Genomic DNA, 26,363 nt, shown 5'->3' on the forward strand with positions numbered 1-26,363 from the left:
ACGCCATCACTTGACCACATATTATCACCACATAGTGACTGAATAATACCACATACAAGGAATACCGCTACACTATGACCAGACCATATGTTACCAACACATAGTGACTGAATAATGTCACATTCAATGAACAAATACCGCCACACCATGACTAGACCACATATTACCACCACATGGTGGCCGAATAATACCACATACAAGGAACAAATACTGCCACACCATAACCAGACCATATATTACCACCACATAGTGACTGAATAATGTCACATATAAGGAACAAATACCGCCACACCATGACTAGACCACATATTACCACCACATAGTGACCGAACAGTACCACATACAAGGAACAAATACTGCCCCACCATGGCTGGACCACATATTACCATGACATAGTGACTGACTACTACAATACTGATCATTAATATAAAAAAAACACAATGATAACATTACCATAAATGCCATTATACACAGGAGCTCTGCACATAATATACAGTGTATAGTGTAGTGTACAGGTAATACAATGATCACCAGTGACATTATAAACAGGTGCTCTGTATATAGTGTATAATGTACAGGTAATACAGAGATCACGAGTGACATTGTACACAGGAGCCCTATGTATAGTATGTAGTGTATAGTGTCAGTGTACAGGTAACACACTGACTCACCGGTGACGTCTCTAGATGAAGTCCTTCATCTTAGCTTTTCTTGTGCATCCAACACAGACCACCATCACTTCTTCCATCCAGGACACATCTCTGCAGAAAATAACACACAGTTATCTACAGTAGTTTCCAGAGCACATTTCCCACTTTTTCCCCAACTTCTACACTACACCAGATGAAAAAAAAAGTGACATAGTGTCGCCCTGCACAGTAACAGGACCTCCCCTCCCCACTGAAAACAGTATCCTCAAATATAAAATACATCACAGCAGTAATAATATCCCTTAAATAGCCCCTACAATAATAATGTCTCACATCCTGCCCCCATGTCACTTCATCCTGCCCTCATGTCATGTCTCTTCTCTCCCCTCATGGCATGTCTCTGCTCTCCCCCCCATGTCTCCGCTCTCCCCCCCATGTCTCCGCTATGCACCCCATGTCTCCACTATGCACCCCATGTCTCAGCTCTGCACCTCATGTCTCAGCTCTCCCCTCCATGTCTCAGCTCTCCCCTCCATGTCTCCGCTCTCCCCTCCATGTCTCTGCTCGCCCCTCCATGTCTCCGCTCTGCCCTCCATGTCTCCGCTCTGCCCTCCATGTCTCAGCTCTGCCCTCCATGTCTCATTGCGCCCCCCCATGTCTCAGCTCTGCACCCCATGTCTCCGCTCTGCACCCTGTCTCAGTTCTGCACCCCATGTCTTAGCTCACCCCCCATGTCTCTGCTCACCCCCCCATGTCTCAGGTCACCCCCCATGTCTCAGCTCACCCCTGCGTCAAAGCTCTGCACCCCATGTCTCAAAAAAAACCCCCAAAAATTCCTCCTTACCTTGCTGCTGCTCCAGTGACGACGCTCCTTCCTCCTTATGTGAAGAGTGGATGCCAGCCAGACTCAGGCTGGAACTGACGTCATACGCCAGCGACGTGCCCGTGACATCAGCTGCCGACCTGTGATTGGCTGGTGGCTGTTAACTATTGCCGTGCGGGAAGACTCCTGTATGACAATAGCTTTAAAGTGAACCTGCGTACGAGCGAGGACGCAAGTTCAGTTCTCTGGGGCCCGGTGAGCAGGGGGGGCCTCGCAGCATCGGGGGGACCCACTGCCACCGGGGCCTCTTTGCTCACTGGGCCCCATAAGCCAGTAAGGGCAGTAATGCCCTGATGGCAGCCCTGTGTTTTCCCTACACACAGTTCCCCCAATTGAGTATGATTCCCGCCACAGTGGCCCCCCACAGTAACTCTAAATAGAATGATGTCCCCATAGCCCCACCCACACAGAATGATACCCCACAGTTTTCCACACAATATGATGCTCGCACAGTACATTCCCCAACAAAGCATGATGCGCCCCCACTGTCACAATGTACAGTATGATGCCCACTATAGTCCACTTCCATACACACTTATGCCACCACAGTCTCCCATTCACAGTATGATGTCCCCACAGTCCCCCCCACACACAAAATGATGCTCCACAGCATGATGTCCCTCACATACTTAGTATGATGCCACCACAGTCCCCTCCTATACACAGTATAATACCAAAACAGACTCCTTCCACAACAGTATGATTTCCCCATAGCCTTCTATACACAGTATGATGTCCCCACAGCCCCCAAACAATGTATGATGTCCCCAAAATCCCCCAACACTTTATTATGCCACCAGAGTCTCCCACACACAGTTTGATGCTATCACAGCCTTCCCACACAGTATAATGTTCCCACAGTCCCCTCCCACATACAGTATGATGCCCCACAGTACCCTTGTAAGCACGTATGATGTCCCCACAGTACCTTTCCACACACAATATGATGCCCCAAGTCCCCTTCCACACATTTTATGATGCCCTCCACAGTCCCCTCCCACACACTGTATGATGCCCCTCACAATCCTCTCCCAGATAAAATCTAATGCCCCCACAGTCTCTTTCCATAAAGAGTATGATGCCCTCACAGTCCCTCCTCATACACAATGTGATGCCCACAAATTCCTTTCCCACACACTATATGATGCCCCCAAAGTTTCAAACTCACAGATGATGCCCCCACAATCACCTTCCACAACAGTATAATGCCACCACAACTGCCTCCCACACACAGTATGATGGTCCCCAAGTTCCCTTACAAACACAGGATGATGCCTTAGCAGCCCCCACACAAATTATGAAGGCCCTAAAATCCTCTCTCACTCAGTATGATGCCACTTCAGTTAACTCACAGTATGAATCCCCTACAGTCTCTCCACAGTATTATATCTCCCCCCACACACAATATGATACCCATACTGTCCCCACCCACACTATGATTCCCCCACACACTTTGATACCGCCACAGTCCCTCACTTAGTATGATGCCTCCACAGTCACCCAAACAGTATGATTTCCCCATGACACCACATACACTGTATAATTACCCTACACATCCGCACACAATATTACATCTCCACAGCCCACCACACACAATAAGCCACTACACACAGTATAAACCCCCACACAGTATGATGCCCCCAGAGCCACCCACAATTACATCCCTGCAGTCTCCCACTTAGTGTGATGCCTTCATAGCCCTAAGAACACTGTGAGGGCCCTTCAGTTCCTCTACACTTTATGATATCCCTACAGTTCCTTTACATACGGTATGATGCCTCTACAGTCTACCACACACAGTATAATGCCCCTAGTCCTCAACACAGTCTGGTGCCCTCAAAGTCCCCATACATCTCAATATGATGTCCCCCACAGTCCCACCAACACATTATGATTCTCCTCAGTTCCTCTACACATTATGATGCCACTACAGTCCTTCCCACATGATATATGATGTTTTCCCACACCTATTGATGCCCCCACAGTCTCTAACACACAGTATAATGTTGCAACAGTCCCTCTCATGCAGTATGATATTGCAACAGTCTCTCCTCACAGTTTGATGTCCCTACAGTACCCCATCACAATTTGATGGATCCACAGTCACCAACCACACAGTATGATGTCCTTAAAGCACCACCACACAGTATGATGTCCCCACAGTCTACCAAGACACTATGATGTCCCCATAGTTCCCTGTCACAATATAATGTCTCCAAAGTCCACCTTCACACAGAATAATGTCCCCAAAATCGCCCCACACAATATGATGTCCCCAAAGTTCCTCCTACACAGTATGATGTTCATAAAGTCCGCCTTGAATACATTATGATCTCCCCAAAGAAATATTACACTTGCCTATAACATCCCTGCTTGTTTCTCCTGTGTTACTGGTCTCTAGGTGTACAAAAACCTATCAGGCTCAAGTTATGTGACTTGAAGGACTTTCAGGCTCTACCTAGACGGATCGACTTGCCAGCTCCTTACTGTGTTCTGAGGACACAGATGTAGTTGATGTCTGGACATACCCTCAACCTCCTAGGACACTGGGATACAAAATTCAGTTAGCTTCTTGTGATGTCAGAATCACTATTAGGATGGGATCAGATGTCCTCATTTGAATATGTGTAACGGGGGGGGCAGGGTGGTAATCATGGGCGAGTGTAGCAGTGTTTTCTTCATCACCCCAGCTCGCTACAGAAATATGGGGACGTGCTTGTCCCTGGGTGTGTGTGGTGTGCTGTACTTTGGGTTGTATGCTGTAGAAGTCTTTACTCACTTTCATCCTGGATTCGGACTGTTGCAGATCTTCTACGCTTTGAATAAAAGACGACACAGTTCTTTTAAAAACAAAACAGTCCAATTTACTTCAGCAAGGCCTTAAAACATGGGTATTACGGGTACAACACTTGTTGCAAAACACGGCATTCACAGATGGTAAAACACAGTCTTAATCCCCACACGGTGCTAATCACGGTGTGACTCGGACCTAGGGGAAACTACCTCTGGACTTTCTCGTGGGGAATCCACGGCTCCCAATACCTGACTCTAGCAGGGACTACCTCACTTCTGAAGCTCCCTAGTCCAGGCACGTCCGTTACTGCCTATCAGCTGGAAGAGGCCAGGATCCACAAATTGACCTTTAGAGTATAGATTAAACTGTGGTGTGCCTGTTCCTGTTAATACTCCTGGTTTCTCCCACACACACCCATCTCTTTTCTTCTCTGTCTCTCCTTACTCACTGCTACTTCTTAATTAACCAAGATGGCCGAATCTCACTCCCAGAGATCCCTCAGTCTCTAGCTCGTCACTGAGTGCGGCCCCCAAACTAGTTAACCTTGTGTCCCACTGACATAAGGGTAATGTAGTATCAAACAGTACCTCTGCTGCCATATAATGGCCGTACCTGAAAATAACACATTTTCAGATGACTAAAACATACATAGAATTACTAAAACAGTACAGTTCTACAGGGGAGTGGAGTAGACATTCTCCACACTCCCCTCACATATGGGTCAGTCACGATCACAAATTGCAGACTTGACTGGCTCCTTGGGCACCTCCATCTACTTGTCTGCATTGTGTACGGGTGCTGAAGCTGCCTTTTTTATTGCACGCATCTTTCTGATCCATAAAACGGACCAGATTAGTATATGTTGGGATTTTTTACCACGCAGACCATAGGTCTGCATAGAAAATTGGCTGTTTGCACTGGCACAATGCCTACAATGGGTTCGTGAGAGGCCTGTGGTGCATATGGACAGCAACCGCCCCAATTATATGCTCACCTGAATGAGCTTCACAGATTCGCTTGGGTTAAAGGCTGAGATTATTTTTTTTTAAACTGAAGCAATAGAGATTGTGGCCCAAACCAACCATTCAGATTTCTGTCTTGGTTTTTAGAAGCCTACTTGGAAATGTAAGAAGAAACGTAATTGGGTTCTTCTTACAACTGTTCCACTTTCCGTTTGAACCAATTTTATAAAATCTGCTCAATCTTTTGCTATAATTTTCTGGAACGTAATATTAGTACAGGATAAGATATGTAACAGCTTCCAAGATAAATGTTCATTTTATCAAGATTGTATTTTGAAATTTATATAATCTTATACGTAGCTGCTGGTCTTACATTGGGAAAATTTCAGGCAAGCAAACAGTAAGCCTGGCCAGTCCAAGCTGTATGGTGTATGGTGTGATACAACATGAAGCTATGCACAATATTGGGTTCTTCCATGAACATACCAGAATAGACCGGGATAACTACATTGACATCTTATGGCAGAACATGGATCAAGGTGAGAAGTTTTACAAATGTTGGTGGTCAATCCACTGATATTGATTGCAGGAACCTCATACATAAAGCCACTCATCATCTCTGGAGAGAAGCTGCTGAATCCTCACATTCGGTTGCATTTATATGTGATACAATCGTTCTAATCTCTTCCAGCTTACTGGGATAATTTTGTTGTCGTTGATGGAAACACCTTTAACCTTCCCTATGATTATACATCAGTGATGCATTACCATAGGTAAGTCCAGATGATAGATGTTCCTTTTTGTACCTTATTCCACCTAGTGTTATTTCTTACTACACTGTCACGCACTGATTTTTTTCTTGTAAAAAAATTTTTAGTAAAAATTGAACTCCTGTATTCATGGTATTTTTAGAAGTATTTCCTAGGCGGGTACTAAGCACTGGTGTCGGTATGCAAAATTTGAGCTAGCATTGACTTTGTATCTAAATTCTCCGGTCAGGGGTCAGTGAGTTGTTAGCAACCCCTTAGTACCCTAATGAGCCACCATTACGACCAAAAGAGTTGAACAGAACTAATTTTGTGGTGCTGAAAACAAATATGATTCTTAAGTTTGCTGACTGGCTCTAATTTTCAAGATCCAGAGGAGGTTGTAATTACTTATGACACCTTTCATGCAGGCTTATAGAAAAACTAGATGGTGGTCCGATTCTAACGCATCGGGTATTCTAGAATATGTATGTGCCGACCGGGCTCGACTAATCAGCGAAGCGGTATTTAAATGGGTTGTGCACTACTTTAAATTAACCCCCCCAATGTATCCCCCCCGGGGCCCCTAATGAATTTTGGAGGACCGGGGAGCGAGGCCGCCGATCGGGGTACTTCTGCTGCGAGCAGCCGGGAGATGACCGGCTAGCACAGGGTGAGCGGCTGAGCATGTGAGGGTGACCGTGTGAGGGTGTGAGGGTGAGCGGGTGTGAGGGTGAGCGTGAGGGTGTGCGTGTGAGGGTGTGCGTGTGAGGATGAGCGTGTGAGGATGAGCGTGTGAGGGTGAGCGTGTGAGGGTGTGCGTGTGAGGGTGTCCATGTGAGGGTGTGCGTGTGAGGGTGAGCGTATGAGGGTGAGCGTGTGAGCGTGTGAGGGTGAGCGGGTGTGAGAGGGTGAGGGTGAGCGGGTGAGGGTGAGTGTGTGAGGGTGAGCGTGTGAGGGAGAGCGTGTGAGGGTGAGGTGAGATTGTGAGGGTGAGGGTGAGTGTGTGAGGGTGAGCGTGTGAGGATGAGGGTGAGCGTGTGAGGGTGAGCGTGTGACGGCGAGCGCGTGAGGGTGAGCATGTGAGGATAAGCGTGTGAGGGTGATGGTGTGAGCGTCTGAGGGTGTGCGGGTGAGGGTGAGCGTCTGTGGGTGTGCGTGTGAGTGTGTGAGGGTGAGCGTCTGAGCGTGAGAGCGTCTGAGGGTGAGCGTCTGAGCGTCTGAGGGTGTGCGTGTGAGCTGGTGAGGGTTAGAATGTGAGGATGAGTGTGAGAGGGTGAGCGTGTGAAGGTGAGCGCGTGAGGGTGAGCATGTGTGGGTGAGCGCGTGAGGGTGAGCGTGTGAGGGTGATCATGTGAGGGTGAGCGGGTGAGGGTGAGCGGGTGAGGGTGAGCGGGTAAGGGTGAGGGTGTGATGGTGAAAGTGTGAGCATCTGTGGGTGTGCGTGTGAGCGGGTGAGGGTGAGCGTGTGAAAGTGAGCGTGTGAGGGTGAGAGCGTCTGAGGGTGTGAACGTCTGAGGGTGTGCGTGTGAGCGGGAGAGCGTGTGATGGTGAGGGTGAGAGGGTGAGGGTGAGCGTGTGAGGGTGAGCGTGTGAGGGTGAGCGTGTGAGGGTGTGTGTGTGAGGGTGTGCGTGTGAGGGTGTGCGTGTGAGGGTGTGCGTGTGAGCATGTGAGGGTGTGAGGGTGAGCGTGTGAGGGTGAGTGTGTGAGGGTGTGAGCGTGTGAGTGTGAGCGTGTGAGGGTGAGCGTGTGAGGGTGAGCATGTGAGGGTGAGCGTGTGAGGATGAGTGTGTGAGGGTGAGCGTAGGAGCGTGTGAGGGTGAGTGTGGGAGCGTCTGAGGGTGTGCGGTTGAGGGTGTGCAGTTGAGGGCGAGCGTGTGAGGGTGAGCATGTGAGGGTGAGGGTGAGCGTGTGAGGGCGAGCGTGTGAGGGTGATCGTGTGAGGGTGATCGTGTGAGAGTGAGGGTGAGCGTGTGAGGGTGAGCATGTGAGGGTGAGCGGGTAAGGGTGAGCGTGTGAGGGTGAGCATGCGAAGGTGAGCATGTGAGGGTGAGAGGGTGAGCATGTGAGGATGAGCGTGTGAGGGTGAGAGGGTGGGAGGGTGAGCGTGTGAGGGTGAGCGTGTGAGGGTGAGCATGTGAGGATGAGTGTGTGAGGGTGAGCGTAGGAGCGTGTGAGGGTGAGCGTGGGAGCATGTGAGGGTGAGCGTGTGAGGGTGAGCGTGTGAGGGTGAGCGTGTGAGGGTGATCGTGTGAGAGTGAGGGTGATCGTGTGAGAGTGAGGGTGAGCGTGTGAGGGTGGGCATGTGAGGGTGAGCGGGTAAGGGTGAGCGTGTGAGGGTGAGCATGCGAAGGTGAGCAGGTGAGGATGAGCGTGTGAGGGTGAGAGGGTGGGAGGGTGAGCGTGTGAGGGTGAGCATGTGAGGGTGAGCGTGTGAGCGTGTGAGGGTGAGCGTGTGAGGGTGAGCGTGTGAGGATGAGTGTGTGAGGGTGAGCGTAGGAGCGTGTGAGGGTGAGCGTGGGAGCATGTGAGGGTGAGTGTCTGAGGGTGTGCGGTTGAGGGTGAGTGTCTGAGGGTGTGCGGTTGAGGGTGTGCGGTTGAGGGTGAGCGTGTGAGGGTGAGCGAGTGAGCGTGTGAGTGTGAGAGTGAGCGTGGGAGCATGTGAGGGTGAGCGTGGGAGCATGTGAGGGTGAGCGTGTGAGGGTGAGCGTAGGAGCGTGTGAGGGTGAGCGTGGGAGCGTGTGAGGGTGGGAGCATCTGAGGGTGAGCGTCTGAGGGTGAGCATCTGAGGGTAAGCATCTGAGGGTGTGAGGGTGAGCGTCTGAGGGTGAGCGTCTGAGGGTGAGCGTCTGAGAGTTTGAGGGTGAGCGTCTGAGGTAGAGGGTGTGAGGGTGAGGGTGAGCGTGTGAGGGTGAGCGTGTGAGGGTGTGAGCGTGTGAGTGTGAGCGTGTGAGGGTGAGTGTGTGAGGGTGAGCGTGGGAGCGTGTGAGGGTGAGCGGGTGTGAGGGTGAGCGGGTGAGGGTGAGCGGGTGAGGGTGAGTGTGTGAGGGTGAGCGTGTGAGGGAGAGCGTGTGAGGGTGAGGTGAGATTGTGAGGGTGAGCATGTGAGGGTGAGTGTGTGAGGGTGAGCGTGTGAGGATGAGGGTGAGCGTGTGACGGTGAGCGCGTGAGGGTGAGCATGTGAGGATGAGCGTGTGAGGGTGATGGTGTGAGCGTCTGAGGGTGTGCGGGTGAGGGTGAGCGTCTGTGGGTGTGCGTGTGAGTGTTTGAGGGTGAGCGTCTGAGGGTGAGAGCGTCTGAGGGTGAGCGTGTGAGCGTCTGAGGGTGTGCATGTGAGCTGGTGAGGGTGAGCTGGTGAGGGTTAGAATGTGAGGGTGAGTGTGAGAGGGTGAGCGTGTGAAGGTGAGCGCGTGAGGGTGAGCATGTGTGGGTGAGCGTGTGAGGGTGAGCGTGTGAGGGTGAGCGTGTGAGGGTGATCATGTGAGGGTGAGCGGGTGAGGGTGAGCGGGTAAGGGTGAGGGTGTGATGGTGAAAGTGTGAGCATCTGTGGGTGTGCGTGTGAGCGGGTGAGGGTGAGCGTGTGAAAGTGAGGGTGTGAACGTCTGAGGGTGTGCGTGTGAGCGGGAGAGCGTGTGATGGTGAGGGTGAGAGGGTGAGGGTGAGCGTGTGAGGGTGTGTGTGTGAGGGTGTGTGTGTGAGGGTGTGCGTGTGAGGGTGTGCGTGTGAGGGTGCGCATGTGAGGGTGTGAGGGTGAGCATGCGAAGGTGAGCGTGTGAGGGTGAGAGGGTGAGCGTGTGAGGGTGAGCGTGTGAGGGTGTGAGCGTGTGAGGGTGAGCGTGTGAGGGTGAGCGTGTGAGGGTGAGCATGTGAGGGTGAGCGTGTGAGGATGAGTGTGTGAGGGTGAGCGTAGGAGCGTCTGAGGGTGTGCGGTTGAGGGTGTGCAGTTGAGGGCGAGCGTCTGAGGGTGAGCATGTGAGGGTGAGCGTGTGAGGGTGATCGTGTGAGAGTGAGGGTGAGCGTGTGAGGGTGAGCATGTGAGGGTGAGCGGGTAAGGGTGAGCGTGTGAGGGTGAGCATGCGAAGGTGAGCGTGTGAGGGTGAGAGGGTGAGCATGTGAGGATGAGCGTGTGAGGGTGAGAGGGTGGGAGGGTGAGCGTGTGAGGGTGAGCGTGTGAGGGTGAGCGTGTGAGGGTGAACGTGTGAGGATGAGTGTGTGAGGGTGAGCGTAGGAGCGTGTGAGGGTGAGCGTGGGAGCATGTGAGGGTGAGCGTCTGAGGGTGTGCGGTTGAGGGTGTGCAGTTGAGGGCGAGCGTGTGAGGGCGAGCGTGTGAGGGTGAGCGTGTGAGGGTGAGCGTGTGAGGGTGATCGTGTGAGAGTGAGGGTGAGCGTGTGAGGGTGAGCATGTGAGGGTGAGCGGGTAAGGGTGAGCGTGTGAGGGTGAGCATGCGAAGGTGAGCGTGTGAGGGTGAGAGGGTGAGCAGGTGAGGATGAGCGTGTGAGGGTGAGAGGGTGTGAGGGTGAGCATGTGAGGGTGAGCGTGTGAGGGTGAGCGTGTGTGCGTGTGAGCGTGTGAGGGTGAGCGTGTGAGGGTGAGCGTGTGAGGATGAGTGTGTGAGGGTGAGCGTAGGAGCGTGTGAGGGTGAGCGTGGGAGCATGTGAGGGTGAGTGTCTGAGGGTGTGCGGTTGAGGGTGAGTGTCTGAGGGTGTGCGGTTGAGGGTGTGCGGTTGAGGGTGAGCGTGTGAGGGTGAGCATGTGAGGGTGAGCGTGTGAGAGTGAGCGTGTGAGAGTGAGCATGGGAGCGTGGGAGCATGTGAGGGTGAGCGTGGGAGCATGTGAGGGTGAGCGTGGGAGCATGTGAGGGTGAGCGTGTGAGGGTGAGCGTAGGAGCGTGTGAGGGTGAGCGTGGGAGCGTGTGAGGGTGGGAGCATCTGAGGGTGAGCGTCTGAGGGTGAGCGTCTGAGGGTAAGCATCTGAGGGTGTGAGGGTGAGCGTCTGAGGGTGAGCGTCTGAGGGTGAGCGTCTGAGAGTTTGAGGGTGAGCGTCTGAGGTAGAGGGTGTGAGGGTGAGGGTGAGTGTGTGAGGGTGAGCGTGTGAGGGTGTGAGCGTGTGAGTGTGAGCGTGTGAGGGTGAGCGTGTGAGGGTGAGCGGGTGTGAGGGTGAGCGGGTGAGGGTGAGTGTGTGAGGGTGAGCGTGTGAGGGAGAGCGTGTGAGGGTGAGGTGAGATTGTGAGGGTGAGCATGTGAGGGTGAGGGTGAGTGTGTGAGGGTGAGCGTGTGAGGATGAGGGTGAGCGTGTGAGGGTGAGCGTGTGACGGTGAGCCCGTGAGGGTGAGCATGTGAGGATGAGCGTGTGAGGGTGATGGTGTGAGCGTCTGAGGGTGTGCGGGTGAGGGTGAGCGTCTGTGGGTGTGCGTGTGAGTGTGTGAGGGTGAGCGTCTGAGGGTGAGAGCGTCTGAGGGTGAGCGTGTGAGCGTCTGAGGGTGTGCGTGTGAGCTGGTGAGGGTGAGCTGGTGAGGGTTAGAATGTGAGGGTGAGTGTGAGAGGGTGAGCGTGTGAAGGTGAGCGCGTGAGGGTGAGCATGTGTGGGTGAGCGTGTGAGGGTGAGCGCGTGAGGGTGATCGTGTGCGTGTGAGGGTGAGCGTGTGAGGGTGAGCATGTGAGGGTGATCATGTGAGGGTGAGCGGGTGAGGGTGAGCGTGTGAGGGTGAGCGGGTGAGGGTGAGCGGGTAAGGGTGAGGGTGTGATGGTGAAAGTGTGAGCATCTGTGGGTGTGCGTGTGAGCGGGTGAGGGTGAGCGTGTGAAAGTGAGGGTGTGAACGTCTGAGGGTGTGCGTGTGAGCGGGAGAGCGTGTGATGGTGAGGGTGAGAGGGTGAGGGTGAGCGTGTGAGGGTGTGTGTGTGAGGGTGTGTGTGTGAGGGTGTGCGTGTGAGGGTGTGCGTGTGAGGGTGAGCATGTGAGGGTGTGAGGGTGAGCATGCGAAGGTGAGCGTGTGAGGGTGAGAGGGTGAGCGTGTGAGGGTGAGCATGTGAGGGTGTGAGCGTGTGAGGGTGAGCATGTGAGGGTGAGCGTGTGAGGATGAGTGTGTGAGGGTGAGCGTAGGAGCGTCTGAGGGTGTGCGGTTGAGGGTGTGCAGTTGAGGGCGAGCGTGTGAGGGTGAGCGTGTAAGGGTGAGCGTGTGAGGGTGATCGTGTGAGGGTGAGCATGTGAGGGTGAGCGGGTAAGGGTGAGCGTGTGAGGGTGAGCATGCGAAGGTGAGCGTGTGAGGGTGAGAGGGTGAGCATGTGAGGATGAGCGTGTGAGGGTGAGAGGGTGGGAGGGTGAGCGTGTGAGGGTGAGCGTGTGAGGGTGAGCGTGTGAGGGTGAGCATGTGAGGATGAGTGTGTGAGGGTGAGCGTAGGAGCGTGTGAGGGTGAGCGTGGGAGCATGTGAGGGTGAGCGTCTGAGGGTGTGCAGTTGAGGGCGAGCGTGTGAGGGCGAGCGTGTGAGGGCGAGCGTGTGAGGGTGAGCGTGTGAGGGTGATCGTGTGAGGGTGATCGTGTGAGGGTGATCGTGTGAGAGTGAGGGTGAGCGTGTGAGGGTGAGCATGTGAGGGTGAGCGGGTAAGGGTGAGCGTGTGAGGGTGAGCATGCGAAGGTGAGCGTGTGAGGGTGAGAGGATGAGCGTGTGAGGGTGAGAGGGTGGGAGGGTGAGCGTGTGAGGGTGAGCATGTGAGGGTGAGCGTGTGTGCGTGTGAGCGTGAGCGTGTGAGGGTGAGCGTGTGAGGGTGAGCGTGTGAGGATGAGTGTGTGAGGGTGAGCGTAGGAGCGTGTGAGGGTGAGCGTGGGAGCATGTGAGGGTGAGTGTCTGAGGGTGTGCGGTTGAGGGTGTGCGGTTAAGGGTGAGCGTGTGAGGGTGTGAGCGTGTGAGGGTGAGCGTGTGAGGGTGAGCATGTGAGGGTGAGCGTGTGAGAGTGAGGGTGAGCGTGTGAGAGTGAGCGTGTGAGAGTGAGCGTGGGAGCGTGTGAGGGTGAGCGTGGGAGCGTGTGAGGGTGAGCGTGTGAGGGTGAGCGTAGGAGCGTGTGAGGGTGAGCGTGGGAGCGTGTGAGGGTGGGAGCATCTGAGGGTGAGCGTCTGAGGGTGAGCGTCTGAGGGTAAGCATCTGAGGGTGTGAGGGTGAGCGTCTGAGGGTGAGCGTCTGAGGGTGAGCGTCTGAGAGTTTGAGGGTGAGCGTCTGAGGTAGAGGGTGTGCGTGTGAGGGTGAGCATGTGAAGGTGAGCGTGTGAGGGTGAGCGTGTGAGGGTGAGGGTGAGCGGGTGAGGGTGAGCGTGTGAGGGTGAGGGTGAGCGTGTGAGGGTGAGCGTGTGAGAGTGAGTGTGTGAGAGTGAGCGGGTGAGCATGTTAGGGTGAGCGTGTGAGGGTGAGCAGGTGAGGGTGTGCATGTGAGGGTGAGCGTGTGAGCATGTGAGCGTGACGGTGTGAGGGTGTGCGGGTGTGAGGGTGAGCGTGTGAGGGTGAGCGTGTGAGGGTGAGCGTTTGAGGGTGTGCGTGTGAGGGTGGGAGTGTGAGGGTGTGCGTGTGAGGGTGGGAGTGTGAGCGTGTGAGGGTGTGCGTGTGAGGGTGAGCGGATGGGAGTGTGAGCGTGTGAGGGTGAGCGTGGGAGCATGTGAGGGTGAGTGTGGGAGCGTGTGAGGGTGAGTGTGGGAGCTTGTGAGGGTGAGCGTGTGAGGGTGAGCGTCTGAGGTTGAGCGTCTGAGGGTGAGGGTGAGCGTGTGAGGGTGAGCGTGTGAGGGTGAGCGTGAGAGGGTGAGCGTCTGAGGGTGAGCGTCTGAGGGTGAGCGTGTGAGCGCGTGAGGGTGAGCGTGTGAGGATGAGCGTGAGTGGGTGAGGGTGTGAGGGTGAGAGTGTGAGCGTCTGTGGGTGAGCGTGTGAGCGGGTGAGGGCGAGAGTGTAAATTTGGCGCCAATATCGCTGATTGGTCGCGGCCGGCGGCATCGCCGCTGACCTCCATGCGGCTACCGTCGGGAGATCACCGACTAGGGCCGCTGATCTCCCGACGGCAAGTGTGAAGGGAGGACCGGGGAGCGGCGCCGCCTAGGCCGCCGGTCGGGGTACTTCTGCTGCGAGCAGCCGGGAGATGACCGGCTAGCGTCGGTCATCTCGCGGCTGCATCACCGCTGACCTCCGTGCGGCAGATGAGCCGCTAACGGCCGCCATCTTGTTCTGAAATCCCGCGTCGCTGATTGGCCGTGGCCGGACCAATCAGTGACGCGGGATTTCCTGGACAGAAGGACAGACAGACAGACGGGATAAGACAATTATATATATTAGATTGCGCCTTTATTATGTCATCATCATTATTCCATTGTTAGTAGCTAGTCTATTACGTCATCTATTTATTTTATTGAGCCTTCAGCATTCTATCATCTTAGCATGACCCATCAAAAAACACCAACTCCGCTCCGATGACGTATTCCTAATTACAGCTTCATCATCTACTTTTACAAATGTCCTGTATATAAGGTATACAGTATTAGGATTTTTTAGCTTAGTTTCTTACCATATTTACATGTTTCTATATGTTTTTACATAAAAAAGTGGATTTTTTTTGCTACATATGTGGAGAAGTCATTCAGGGCATTCTCTGATAGGATTGGGTGAAGGTGGGGGAGAGGTAATCCCTCATTGTTCGATTGTTCAATTAACCTGCATATTTGTCCTAGGTTGTGTAGACTAGTAAACCGCAAGGGGCTGATAAATTACATAATCAGCAGGCATTCCACAAATTAACATACAAGAGTCAACATACAGGCTTATATGAAACAATTGCTCATGTCCAAAGACCTACTCAACGAAGGAACAATACGTCTGCCATAATTAAGAATAATTCACCCCCGCACCATGGCCAGGATGAAGCTGTGTCGTCACATGCATCTTTATATTTGCATAAATAATAATGTTTCAAGGTACTGAAACTTTTATGCATTAATTATTTGTAACAGTAAAAGGAAAACTCTTTAATATCATAGAAACAAGAACCAACTAAAAATATTAGATTTGAATTCAGGAGATCAAAATCATTAAGAAATGGCTCATTTCCTAACTGAACCTGTTAACTTTTGAAAATATGTAGACAAGTGTTATCTGTGGCTGACACATAGTTATTCCGATCTCATCCATGAATGTAAACTTTAATAGTGTTGTCTTAGCTGGAGAAAAGTTGCCCCAAGTAAATTTTTTGAGATTGGTGAACCACACATTGATAGTATTAAATGCCACACAATTGAATGGGTGACCATAGCAGAGCCAAGCTTGCTTAGTAGTGCCCATTGCAAAACTGACTCCACTCTATTGTTTTTTTTACTCAGTTTTCCCGTGGACACATTCATGGGCAGGAGGCTATCATTTATAACCTAGTATAATGACGAAGTTCAAATTTTGGCCCTGTTTACTCCACCATTTTGAGTTCTGTTTCTTTGTTCCTAAAATAGGGACAGAATTTGTGTAAATATGGATCTGTTACATAACAAATGCACATGTAAGCAGAAGGGCCCCATTAACTAGAATGGGGTCCTTCTGGTTGAGTTTCTTCTATTTTATCCCTTTACTCTTTAATTATGTTACTGAACTCAAAATGCAAGTGTGAACAAAGCCTGAGCGTGGCGTTTTAGCATCAATATGCATTTTCTAGACAATACTACCTTTGTTTTTTCACACTGTTTTCTTTCTACTTTATATCATAATAAGAAAAAATAACAAAACTCTCAACTTTATTCTATTGGTCTTTAGAAAACTGGTAAAACCAAATAAGTTTAGGGTTTTGTACTTTTGCCCATTCTAGGACCAATAACTTTTTTTTTATTTTAGTGCTGGTGCAGAGATGAGGGTGACTATCTTTTTAATAGATAGGTTGTAGTTTTTATTGTGGTACACAGTTTATTGACACTGCGCATCACCAATGGAACACCATACCCTCAGTGAAATATGGTGGAGACAGAATTATGCTTCAGGGCCATTTTTCAGCAGCTGTAACTGGAGCTTCAGTCAAGGTGGAGGGTATTATTAACAGTTCCAAATATCAATCAATTTGGCAAAAAAACCTTCAGACCTTTGCTAAAAGCTGAAGATGAATTTCACATTTCAGCACAACAACGATCATAAGCATACCTCAATATCAACAGAAGAATGGCTTCACCAGAAGATCAAATTTTGGAATGGCCCAGTCAGAGCCCAGACCTGAATCCAATTGTTAACCTGTGGGTGACCAGAAGAGGGCGCTGTACACAGTAGATGCCCTAGCAGTCTGACAGATTTGGAGCTTCTGCAAGGAAGAGTGAGCAAAGATTGCCAGTTCTAGATGTGCCAAACTGGTAGACTCCTACACAAAAAGACTTAATGCTGTCATCAATTCAAAGGGAATTTAAACAAAGTGTTAGGTTAATGATGTGCCTAATTATGCAATCACATTATTTTAGTAATTTATTTTTATTTTTCTACTTGCTTTTTTTTTTTCAATTGAACTGTACAGATTATGGGTGGCATTAAAAGGGGAAAACATTCTGAAATTATTCTTCTTGGTATGATTTTTTTAACATGATAAAAAATTGTATGTAGTAAAAAAAAAAACATTTAATGAATATATGAATCAGGTCAGTTTTTTATATCAACAATTAAACACATTTTTGTGACAACCTGCAAAAAATCTACAATCCCATTAATATGGCAAAAAAAATCTTCATTCATACTCTCTACAGGTTTGCCTTTTCCAAATTGTTGACTTTGCCTACTATAGTCTCAAAACCTGATGCTTATGTGCCTATAGGACAGAGATCGGGAATGAGTAGCCTGGACGTGATGAAAATTAATGCCAACTATGCCTGCAGTAAGTTTTCTTTGCCTGATGTCTTTTCTGAAATCCTAATTGTTTTTATCTCTGTTATTTGTTGTAAACTTTACACTCCCTGCTAACATTCTCCATTTATATCACCACCAAAAGACCTTTGCAGGGTAAAGCTGGTGACGGCCTCAGGATCTCTTTCCGGAAACAGCTTTTCGGCAAACCAAGGTGGTGGAAACTGCCTCTGGCTTATTCAAGTCCCATACAACAAGGTGAAACCCATGAATACAGATAAAATAAAAAAATAAACAATCATACCAATTAGATATTTTTAACATAAGAAAACCAACAACTAACTTCAGCTGTAATGGTGATCACACAGGGTGCTTGGTAGCTTAAGCAGAACTTGTCAATATATTCCAGCAAGAGAAAAGTCAGCACTCCATCTTTCTTGAGAAAACTGTGTTTATTGTAACTTTATTCCATATGTGTTAAAACCACTAAGCACATGTCATCAAACATCTGACGCGTTTCAGACGTAATCTTCCTTATTCATGGCTTAGCTAAGGAAGTTTACTTCAGATGTTTGCTGACCAGCACTCAGTGATTTCAACACGTATGGAATAAAGTTGCAATAAATATGGAGTTTTCTCAAGAACAATGCAGTGCTGGCTTTTCTCCTACTGAATTAGATATTTTGGGATTTTTTTTTCGTAGTTTCTTCCAAACTAATGGCACTTTTTGGTTTTGTCTTAGGTTTTTTTGCAGTTTATCTATCTTAACATCGCTTCTACTGACTATGTTAAAGTCTATGATGGTCTTACTAAATCATCACCTGTCCTACTGGGGAGCACCTACGGGTTTGGGCCAATCTTACCTCTGATTTCATCCACGCGTAACATGCTTATAGAGTTTGTGAACACAGCTGGTTCCCTAAACAGTCAATTTACAGCCATTTATCTCACTGGTAAGTGTTTTAACATTCATCCTGAGATGAGCAAAAATATTCATCCAATAGAAAATGAATGAGCAAAATTAACAATTAGATCGGCCTATCGCCATATCTAGCATCTTCTGCTTCACCAAAGGCTCTTGTTATATCAGTAGAGAGAGTGAGGGGAGAAGTGGTGGTCGAACAAATCTGGCACTGTCTACCTGTAGCTTCTAGGGACATGTAAAAATTGAACTTGTGGTGCCCAAGAGGGAAGATTTGCCTTTGTCAGAAAGACAGAAACCATCAGCTCACTCGAGGTAGGAAGTCATCATTGCACGGAGAACCTTGTAGTATGGCATGTATCCTGGTAGGAAAAATAGCGAATCCAGCAAAAATGATCCTTAAAAAATTGAAGTTTATTGAACATCCATTAAATTTCAAACCATCACCTTGAAAACCAGAAACGCATTTCAGGCAACGTCTTTAATCATTGCATGCAATTGTAAGGAGATGATGGACAAGCTGCCGTGTTCCCCCTGAAGACATCCATGCTGCTGTGGTATACAATGTGAATAATGTTTTGTTCCTGATATGTTTTCCTGTGGGCTGCAGTATTAACTAACAGTCACAAGAGTTCACTGTCTAGAATGTAGATGAAAGATGAAGTTTGCCCTGTAACACAGCCGGCATAAAGACAGTGTTAGAGTTAATTAAGTGTGAGGACAGCCCATAGTGGGTGGGCACTTTGGGAATCTCTGTGTAGTTATCAAGTCTAGGAAGTGACTGTCAGTGTTGTGCAGTACAGTGACAAGTGACCAGTAGCAGGCTTCAGTTAAGGGCTGCTAGGGACGATGTGGGCCTAGAATCCTGGGCAGTGGATTGGCAGAGAACCCCTCTGCATGAGTCCCCTTTGCCGGCCTGGGAACCTCGAGATAAACCTCGGGGCCAAAGGGCACATTCTGTCTGCGAGGCTGCAGAAGAAGATATAGGACTCAAACTCTTAGAGGCGGAGTGAGATGGGATCCAGAAATACTGCCAGAGGTGGAGACTAATCCCTAGGGCTAGATAGCAGAAGGGATGTTCTACCTAGAACGGGAACCAGGGCTGAAGTTGTATCCGATACCTGTGGGAAAGATGACAACCCGTTGGGCCTTAGCCTTTATACCTTCCTGTAGATATTGTAAATACTGCCAGACACCAAGTAAAGGTTTAGTTGTTTTTATGTCCCCTGGATTGATTGCTGCCCTGGTTTCAGAAAAAAAATTCCTGGAGTCAGAAGAGGCCTGCAGGTCAGAAGTAAGTGGGAAACACCACATACATAGTAGCATACCAGGACGGGCGCACAATGTGTCTGTGGGGAGCCAAAGCGAGTGGAAGCGACAGCTTGCCCACAACTACTTCGCTTGGGCACCTTACACATTGATTAAAGACGTTGTCTGAAACATGTTTGCGGTTTTCAAGGTGATGGTTTGGATTTTAATGGATGTTCAATAAACTTTGATTTTTTTTGGATCCTTTTTGCAGGATTTGCTATTTTTTTTACCATTACTACAAATCTAGTGCCTATGATCCGTTTTCATTTTCTGTTCCCTGCTGGCTATCCCTACCAATTGGAAAGTAGTGAAAGAAACTGTGATCAATCATGAGCGCCACCACTCCATTCACACATGGGATTTTGGGACCCCCATTCTACTGATTATTCGGTTTCCAGCAGTAAACCCCCCCAACAATCATAGATTCATACCCTTGTGGAACTCGAGAATAATATTAGGACTTAAATAGATAAGTGATCAATTAATCTGTAATCAATAAACAATAGGACCTGGATACGATGCTGTGAGAAGTTAGGTTAGAAAATTGGATTCTACCTAAAGACATAACTGAAAAAAAAAAATTCTCTGATATTTTATTGTTCCTAATTGTTTTTTCTTTACTTTTCAGTAATTTAAGGCATTAGAAAATCAAATAATCCATGACATGCACCGGCAGATAATGAGGAGGATATACTTATACTTGTTCAATTTGAACCCTTCTTTTGTAAATTGTTGTAGATGCTGTTATTGATTTACTGAAACATCTAAAGGCTGTCCAGCGTCTAAAAACATTTTCAACAGGAGGGATGGTTTCAAAATAATAAAATGAGACATAGTCTCATGGATCTAGAGCAGGCCACATTGATGCCTCATTCGTATATTAGCTGACTGCTGAGGTCTATAATTGGCTGCATTAGTCAGGTGAGTAGAACATCATCCAACGCACAACCAATGAATCCCCTTTCAATCACTTGACCGCTGCAGCCAATTATATGCCTCAGACATCAGGTGGCTCTAATAATGGGACATCATTTCTTCCTGTCTTGGCACAGACCACCGATGCTGCCTCTAGTGGAATCACAAAGCTTTTATTTGATACGATCCCTTCCACTTAGAATTTTTTTTTGGAGATTGGACAACCCATTTAACATGTCTGTTGTTTTTAATAAACTACAAGATTTTGAAACCATTCTTTTTTTTTTTTTTACTTCCATACACTCCTACATAAGCTTAGTTTAAAAAAAAAAATCAGAAGTGTAACTTGAAGCTCCAGGACCTTAATTCACATTTTGTAACATCTCCCACTTATTAATAAATACTGATGTATTTTAATGTTACGATGCTATCTAGTGTAACCTCCCATACTGTGATAATATTGTGAGCATACCAACTTCCTATGAAGCAGAAATCATACTTACCACCAAAATTTAGAATGGAACATTTGGGATACTTAAACCTCGCCCCCAAGGAACACCACAAAAAATGTTGCATGTAGTTTTGCTAAACTCCACCACTATTGTGTTCTGGGTTGCGAGATTATACTGATAAGTTTGACAAATGTGGTTATTCAACACAGTGGCACTTCCTCTAATCTTCTCCCATTAAACCTTTGTACCCAAGGATCAATACAAATTGAAAAAAAAAGCCAGAACAATAAAGGGAATTGAATGGAACTTGGAAATATCTGACCATATTTCTTGTAAGGTATAACTTATGTATGCATTTAGAGTAAGGGAGGAGTTAATGTTTCCACAAATTTCACAGTTGGGGCTCATTCAAATGTCATTTTTTTTCATATAATCTGTTTCCATGCCTATTATAGTTTTTGGCGCTGTTGACGTCAGTGTATTTTTGTGGACTGAGTGGTCCACACAAAATCACGGATGTCTGATTTTGATTCGAGTCATTGACCAAAATCTCCAATGCAAGTCTAGGGGTACATGAAAAAAATCAGACGGCACTTGAATGCCATCCATATGGTGTCTGTTTTTACGGATTGTTTGCTAGGAGAAGCTTGAGAAACCTTCATTTTTTTTTAGTAACCTAAATAACCATGGCCATGGTTTGTTGACATGCACTATGCCTGGTGCGCTGATGAAAGCTACACGTTCCATATTGCTTGCCTAACAGACAAGGTTGTTACCATCTCTCTGTGCTACAGAATGCAGTGCGCCCTACTCACCCTCATTCATGATGTAACGGTGCCCGAAATCGTAGCCGTAGGCGAGTGTCATCGGATCGACAACTTGGCACATTACAGAAAAAACGAGAGTTCTGGATGTGTGTGTGTAGGCTGGCAGTGTTGCTATGGGTGCCTTCACCTTCAGACCGGTCTCGTTACACTCTTCAATAGTTTCATTTGACTTCAAGACAAGGACATCAGGCGCGTTCATAAAAATAAGGCACTCTTTACTTGACATTGGCAACACACTTAGGTACACAAGGCAGCAGGCAGTACACTTTACAACTTCTTCTGTCTCATACAGAGGTACGTTCTTATCAGTTTCGGGTGACTGCACTTTACATGTGGATGGTTAACAAGCAGAGGAAATGAGATAAACCTCCATCTTCCTGATTCAGGGACACATGAGTCAATATGTTTCTCTGTGAACCCTGCACCCAAACAGCAGTCTGTGATCCGTTAACGAGGGCCTCTCTTGGAGCAGCGTCCCTCTACCGTGTCCTCAGCTGGGTAAGACCCTTCTCTACAGGGCTTCCCACGTCTGGCCAACACTGGACTCACTTTTTCCTTTATAGAGGTTGTCCACTACTATATAAAATGCCCCAATGGTGGAGATAAGTGTTTTTGTAAATACTTTCAGCGGTGCGTCTTGCCTATTGCTTACCGCCCACAGGCGTCACGTGACCCCCGGCTGCAGCCAGCTGTGGCATCTGCTGATGTCACGTGACTTTCTGGCTCCCCGCTGATTGATGTGCTGTGGGTGGGGTTTCCCCGCGCGTCACAGCCCAGCATCCACCTCGCTCTGTCCCAATGAATGCAGGAGAGGGAAAGCGCATGGTGGATGCTAAGCTGTGATGCGCGGGGAAACCCCGCCTACAGCCCATCAATCAACGGGGAGCGTGTCACTGAGTCACGCAGCTGAGGGTCACGTGATGCCTGTGAGCGGTCAGCAATAGCACTGCTCATAGGCAAGACGCACAGCAGAAGGTATTTACAAAAACACTTATCCCCACCGTTTAACTACATTGGGGCATTTTATATAGTAGTGGACAACCTCTTTAATTTCTCCCACAAATAGATTTCACCCAGTTACCTGCTGAACTGGACCTCAGTCGCCTCTAAAGTTTCTTAATGGTCCTTACTGCCTTCTTCCTCTTAGCTCACTTCTCACTAACTCTGTTCCTCTCCAGATGTCTGCATACCCTCCTCTCTTCTCTTCTCTTCACCTACTTCACTAATTTCGTGTTTTCTGAAACTACCCAGAGATTCCAAATCTTCCTCCCCTCTATGGGCCGATCTTACAGTTAACCCTGACACTGTCCCTTCTGTCTGTTACTGGCCAGACTCAACCTTTCACCTACATTCTATACAATAAAAAAAAATAATAATTGAGCTTGGGTTTAAGTTAAAATACATGCAGTACATAAACGCATGTTCACATTGGCCATTTAACAGAAGAAAACCTACAAGAAACAAAATGATAATAAACCCTTCTGTAACTAAATAAGTAAAAAAGGAAAAGTGCATTTAAATAACATAGGGTTCTTAGTAAACTCTGTTTTTGATCAAAAAAGCATAAAAACTAAAGGATATTCCCAAAATTTCAGATATTATAGAGAGAATTTTTACTCATAGAGTTTTTTGAACTCTCTCATGCCTTAAGAGAGAACAAATTTATAACGTATACCAAGAGGTGGCAACTTTGGAATAACGTTTTTCCTCCTTCCTCTTAACTGGTTATATGTTGATTAATCTAGAACAGGACAAGTCAAGTTTCATCATCCTCGACAAACTCAAGTATTAAAGGACTTTTTCAGAATCTAAGTTTAATATACCGATTGGACATATGATCTCTAACGATATATGAAGTACTTGATTTTCTGTTTAAAATTAGATTGGTTATAGAGTGCAAAATTACCAGTAGGATCTTAGTAGTTAGTTTCCCCATTTCACTTGTAGTTCCCAGTCCTTTCCCTTCATAATCCTTTCCTCCTTCCTCACACCACTTTCCTCCCTCCCTTCTTTTAGTATTAATGATATTGTTTTGTATTGTTGTGTATTGTATTATAAAAACTTCAATAAAAAATTAAATTGAAAAAAAAAAAGCATAAAAGCCATCCCACGATCGACAAGGTGACCCTGTTTGGGATGGTCTTACACTAGGATGTAGGATTTAAGACCATCCCAAACAGGGTCACTGTGTCATTGGTGGGATGGCTTTTATGCTTTTTTGGTCAATAACAGTGTTTACTTAGAACCGTATGTTATTTAAATGCACTTTTGCTTTTTTTCTTATTTAATTACAGCAAGGTCTGTTAGATCGGCTTACTTGGTTACACATAGAGGTAGCCACAGGAACACTGTCTCTTTAAATCTTCTATGGTTTATTAAGAGCACTGCATAAACCACGGCAATGTTAGCAAAACAAACATGGCCTTCCTGGCCTAACAGGAAAAACAAAACATAATGTATGGCACGGTCCTTGTTGCTACGGGTAACCGCCAACTTCAGGAACAAGCATCTCAATGTTTAACTTGTCTTCACATGACAAAACAGCTCCAGAGCTTGTGTCTCCAGATCCACCCCACACCAAATGCTCTAAAAGGCTGGCATTTTATCCTCTGACCTTCCTCTCTACAGGTGTTTAATCACCCTAGCACTCAAGATGGCTGATTAACTGGGACCTTTTTCCTATGTTTAATTACTGGAGCTAACAATCTCAGTGCTACATATCTCCTCTCCAGTACTTTGCCAGTGACTTTGTCACAAGGGTTTATGATCATTTTGTTTCTTGTAGGTTTTGTTTGTTTCATTCTATACAATAGTAAAAAGGAAGAGATAGTGACATCTTGTGGTCGTTGCTTACTAATGCAGCCCACAGGGAAATTAACACTTGTTACCACAAGAAAACATATCAGGTACAAAACATTATTCACATCCCACACATAATATATCACAGTAGCATTGATGTCTTCAGGGGGGGAACACAGCAGCTGGTCCACCTCCTCACAATGACACCTCACTATCACAGTGAGACAACCTGGCCTTTCAGCCATGACCTCTGTAAAGTACAGGGGCCAGAAATGCAGATTCCCTGCAGTAAGTACATTGGGGATACTTATAATGATGGGAAGAAAGGTTTTAGAACATAATCATTAGTCTTAGAAACCCCCTATAAATGGACACATTTTTGGCTAAAAATAATTTTTGGGTTGCATTAAAAAATATTGCACCATTTGGCTTTCTATGGTATATGCTCACGGGGTCTTTTAGACATCAGTGTACCCATTATTGAAGCAGAAGATGCTTCAGGAAAATGCTCTCTTGAGTATTTTTTTTGTTCCTATGCCTCTCTGTTCATTATATATGGCCTCCTCTTCCCTTCCCTGTATATGCGGTGGGTATGGAAAGTATTCAGACCCCTTTAAATTTTTCACTCTTTGTTTCATTGCAGCCATTTGGTAAATTCAAAAAAGTTAATTTTTTTTTCTCATTAAAGTACACTCTGCACCCCATCTTGACTGAAAACCCCCCAGAAATTTTTGCAAATTTATTAAAAAAGAAAATTGACCCTTTGCTCAGTATTGAGTAGAAGCACCCTTTTGAGCTAGTACATCCATGAATCTTCTTGGGAATGATGCAACAAGTTTTTCACACCTGGATTTGGGGATCCTCTGCCATTCTTCCTTGCAGATCCTCTCCAGTTCAGTCAGGTTGGATGGTGAATGTTGGTGGACAGCCATTTTCAGGTCTCTCCAGAGATGCTCAATTGGGTTTAGGTCAAGGCTCTGGCTGGGCCAGTCAAAAATGGTCACAGATTAGTTCTGAAGCCACTCCTTTGTTATTTTAGCTGTGTGCTTAGGGTCATTGTCTTGTTGGAAGGTGAACCTTCGGCCAAGTCTGAGGTCCAGAGCACTCTAGAAGAAGTTTTCATCCAGGATATCTCTGTACTTGGCCGCATTCATGTTTCTTTCAATTGCAAACAGTCGTCCTGTGCCTGCAGCTGAAAAACACCCCCATAGCATGATGCTGCCACCACCATGTTTCACTGTTGGGATTGTTTTGGGCAGGTGATGAGCAGTGCCTGGTTTTCTCCACACATACCGCTTATAATTATCACCAAAAAGTTCTATCTTCATCTCATCAGACCAGGGAGTCTTATTTCTCATAGTATGCGAGTCCTTCATGTGTTTTTGAGCAAACTCTATGCAGGCTTTCATATGTCTTGCACTGAGAAGAGGCTTTTGTGGGGCCACTCTGCCATAACGGCCCGACTGGTGGAGGGCTGCAGTGATATTTGACTTTGTGGAACTTTCTACCATCTCCCTACTGCATCTCTGGAGCTCAGCCACAGTGATCTTGGGGTTGTTCTTTACCTCTCTCACCAAGGCTTTTCTCCCACGATTGCTCAGTTTGGCTGGACGGCCAGGTCTAGGAAGACTTATGGTGGTCCCAAACTTCTTCCATTTAAGGATTATGGAGGCCACTGTGCTCTTAGGAACCTTGAGTACTGAAGAAATTCTTTTGTAACCTTGGCCAGATCTGTGTCTTGCCTCTGAGCTCTTTGGGCAGTTCCTTTGAGCTCATGATTCTCATTTGGTCTGACATGCACTGTGAGCTGTGGGGTCTTATATAGACAGGTGTGTGCCTTTCCAAATCAAGTCCTATCAGTTTAATTAAACACAGCTGGACTCCAATGAAGGAGTAGAACCATCTCTGGGAGGATCACAAGGAAATGTACAGTATGTGACTTAAATATGAGTGTCTAAGCAAAGTGTCTGAATACTTATGACCATGTGATATTTCAGTTTTTCTTTTTTAATAAATTTGCAAAAATTTCTACAGTTCTGTTTTTTTTCTGTCAAGATGGGGTGCAGAGTGTACATTATTGAGAAAAAAAATGAACTTTTCGAATTTACCAAATGGCAGCAATGAAACAAAGAGTGAAAAAGTTAAAGGAGTCTGAATACTTTCCGTACCCACTGTAAATCTAGGGCCCGCATCATTATTGCATTTGAACTTATTTTTTGCCTATTTATTTCCTTTATTTTTTTTTCAATTTGCTTCAAATTCTTTTTTTAGGTGA

The 26,363-nt window shown here is 47.6% G+C and overlaps 1 protein-coding gene across 1 annotated transcript in view; it reads left to right on the top strand.

Annotated features, from left to right (window-relative positions):
- LOC141258447 (hatching enzyme 1.2-like) overlaps positions 1-17,877 on the top strand; it is a 50,099-nt gene extending 32,222 nt beyond the window's left edge. The window contains exons 3-7 of the mRNA XM_073673446.1: positions 5,650-5,828; positions 5,981-6,062; positions 16,766-16,893; positions 17,008-17,120; positions 17,605-17,877. Of these exons, the coding sequence (XP_073529547.1) occupies positions 5,650-5,828; positions 5,981-6,062; positions 16,766-16,893; positions 17,008-17,120; positions 17,605-17,877 (775 nt within the window). The remainder of the gene's footprint in view (positions 1-5,649; positions 5,829-5,980; positions 6,063-16,765; positions 16,894-17,007; positions 17,121-17,604) is intronic.
- Positions 17,878-26,363: the final 8,486 nt, after the last annotated feature.

Source organism: Phyllobates terribilis, unplaced genomic scaffold (assembly GCF_046119375.1).
Source record: "Phyllobates terribilis strain yellow unplaced genomic scaffold, ASM4611937v1 Scaffold_3__8_contigs__length_932513732, whole genome shotgun sequence".
NCBI classification, from domain to species: domain Eukaryota; kingdom Metazoa; phylum Chordata; class Amphibia; order Anura; family Dendrobatidae; genus Phyllobates; species Phyllobates terribilis.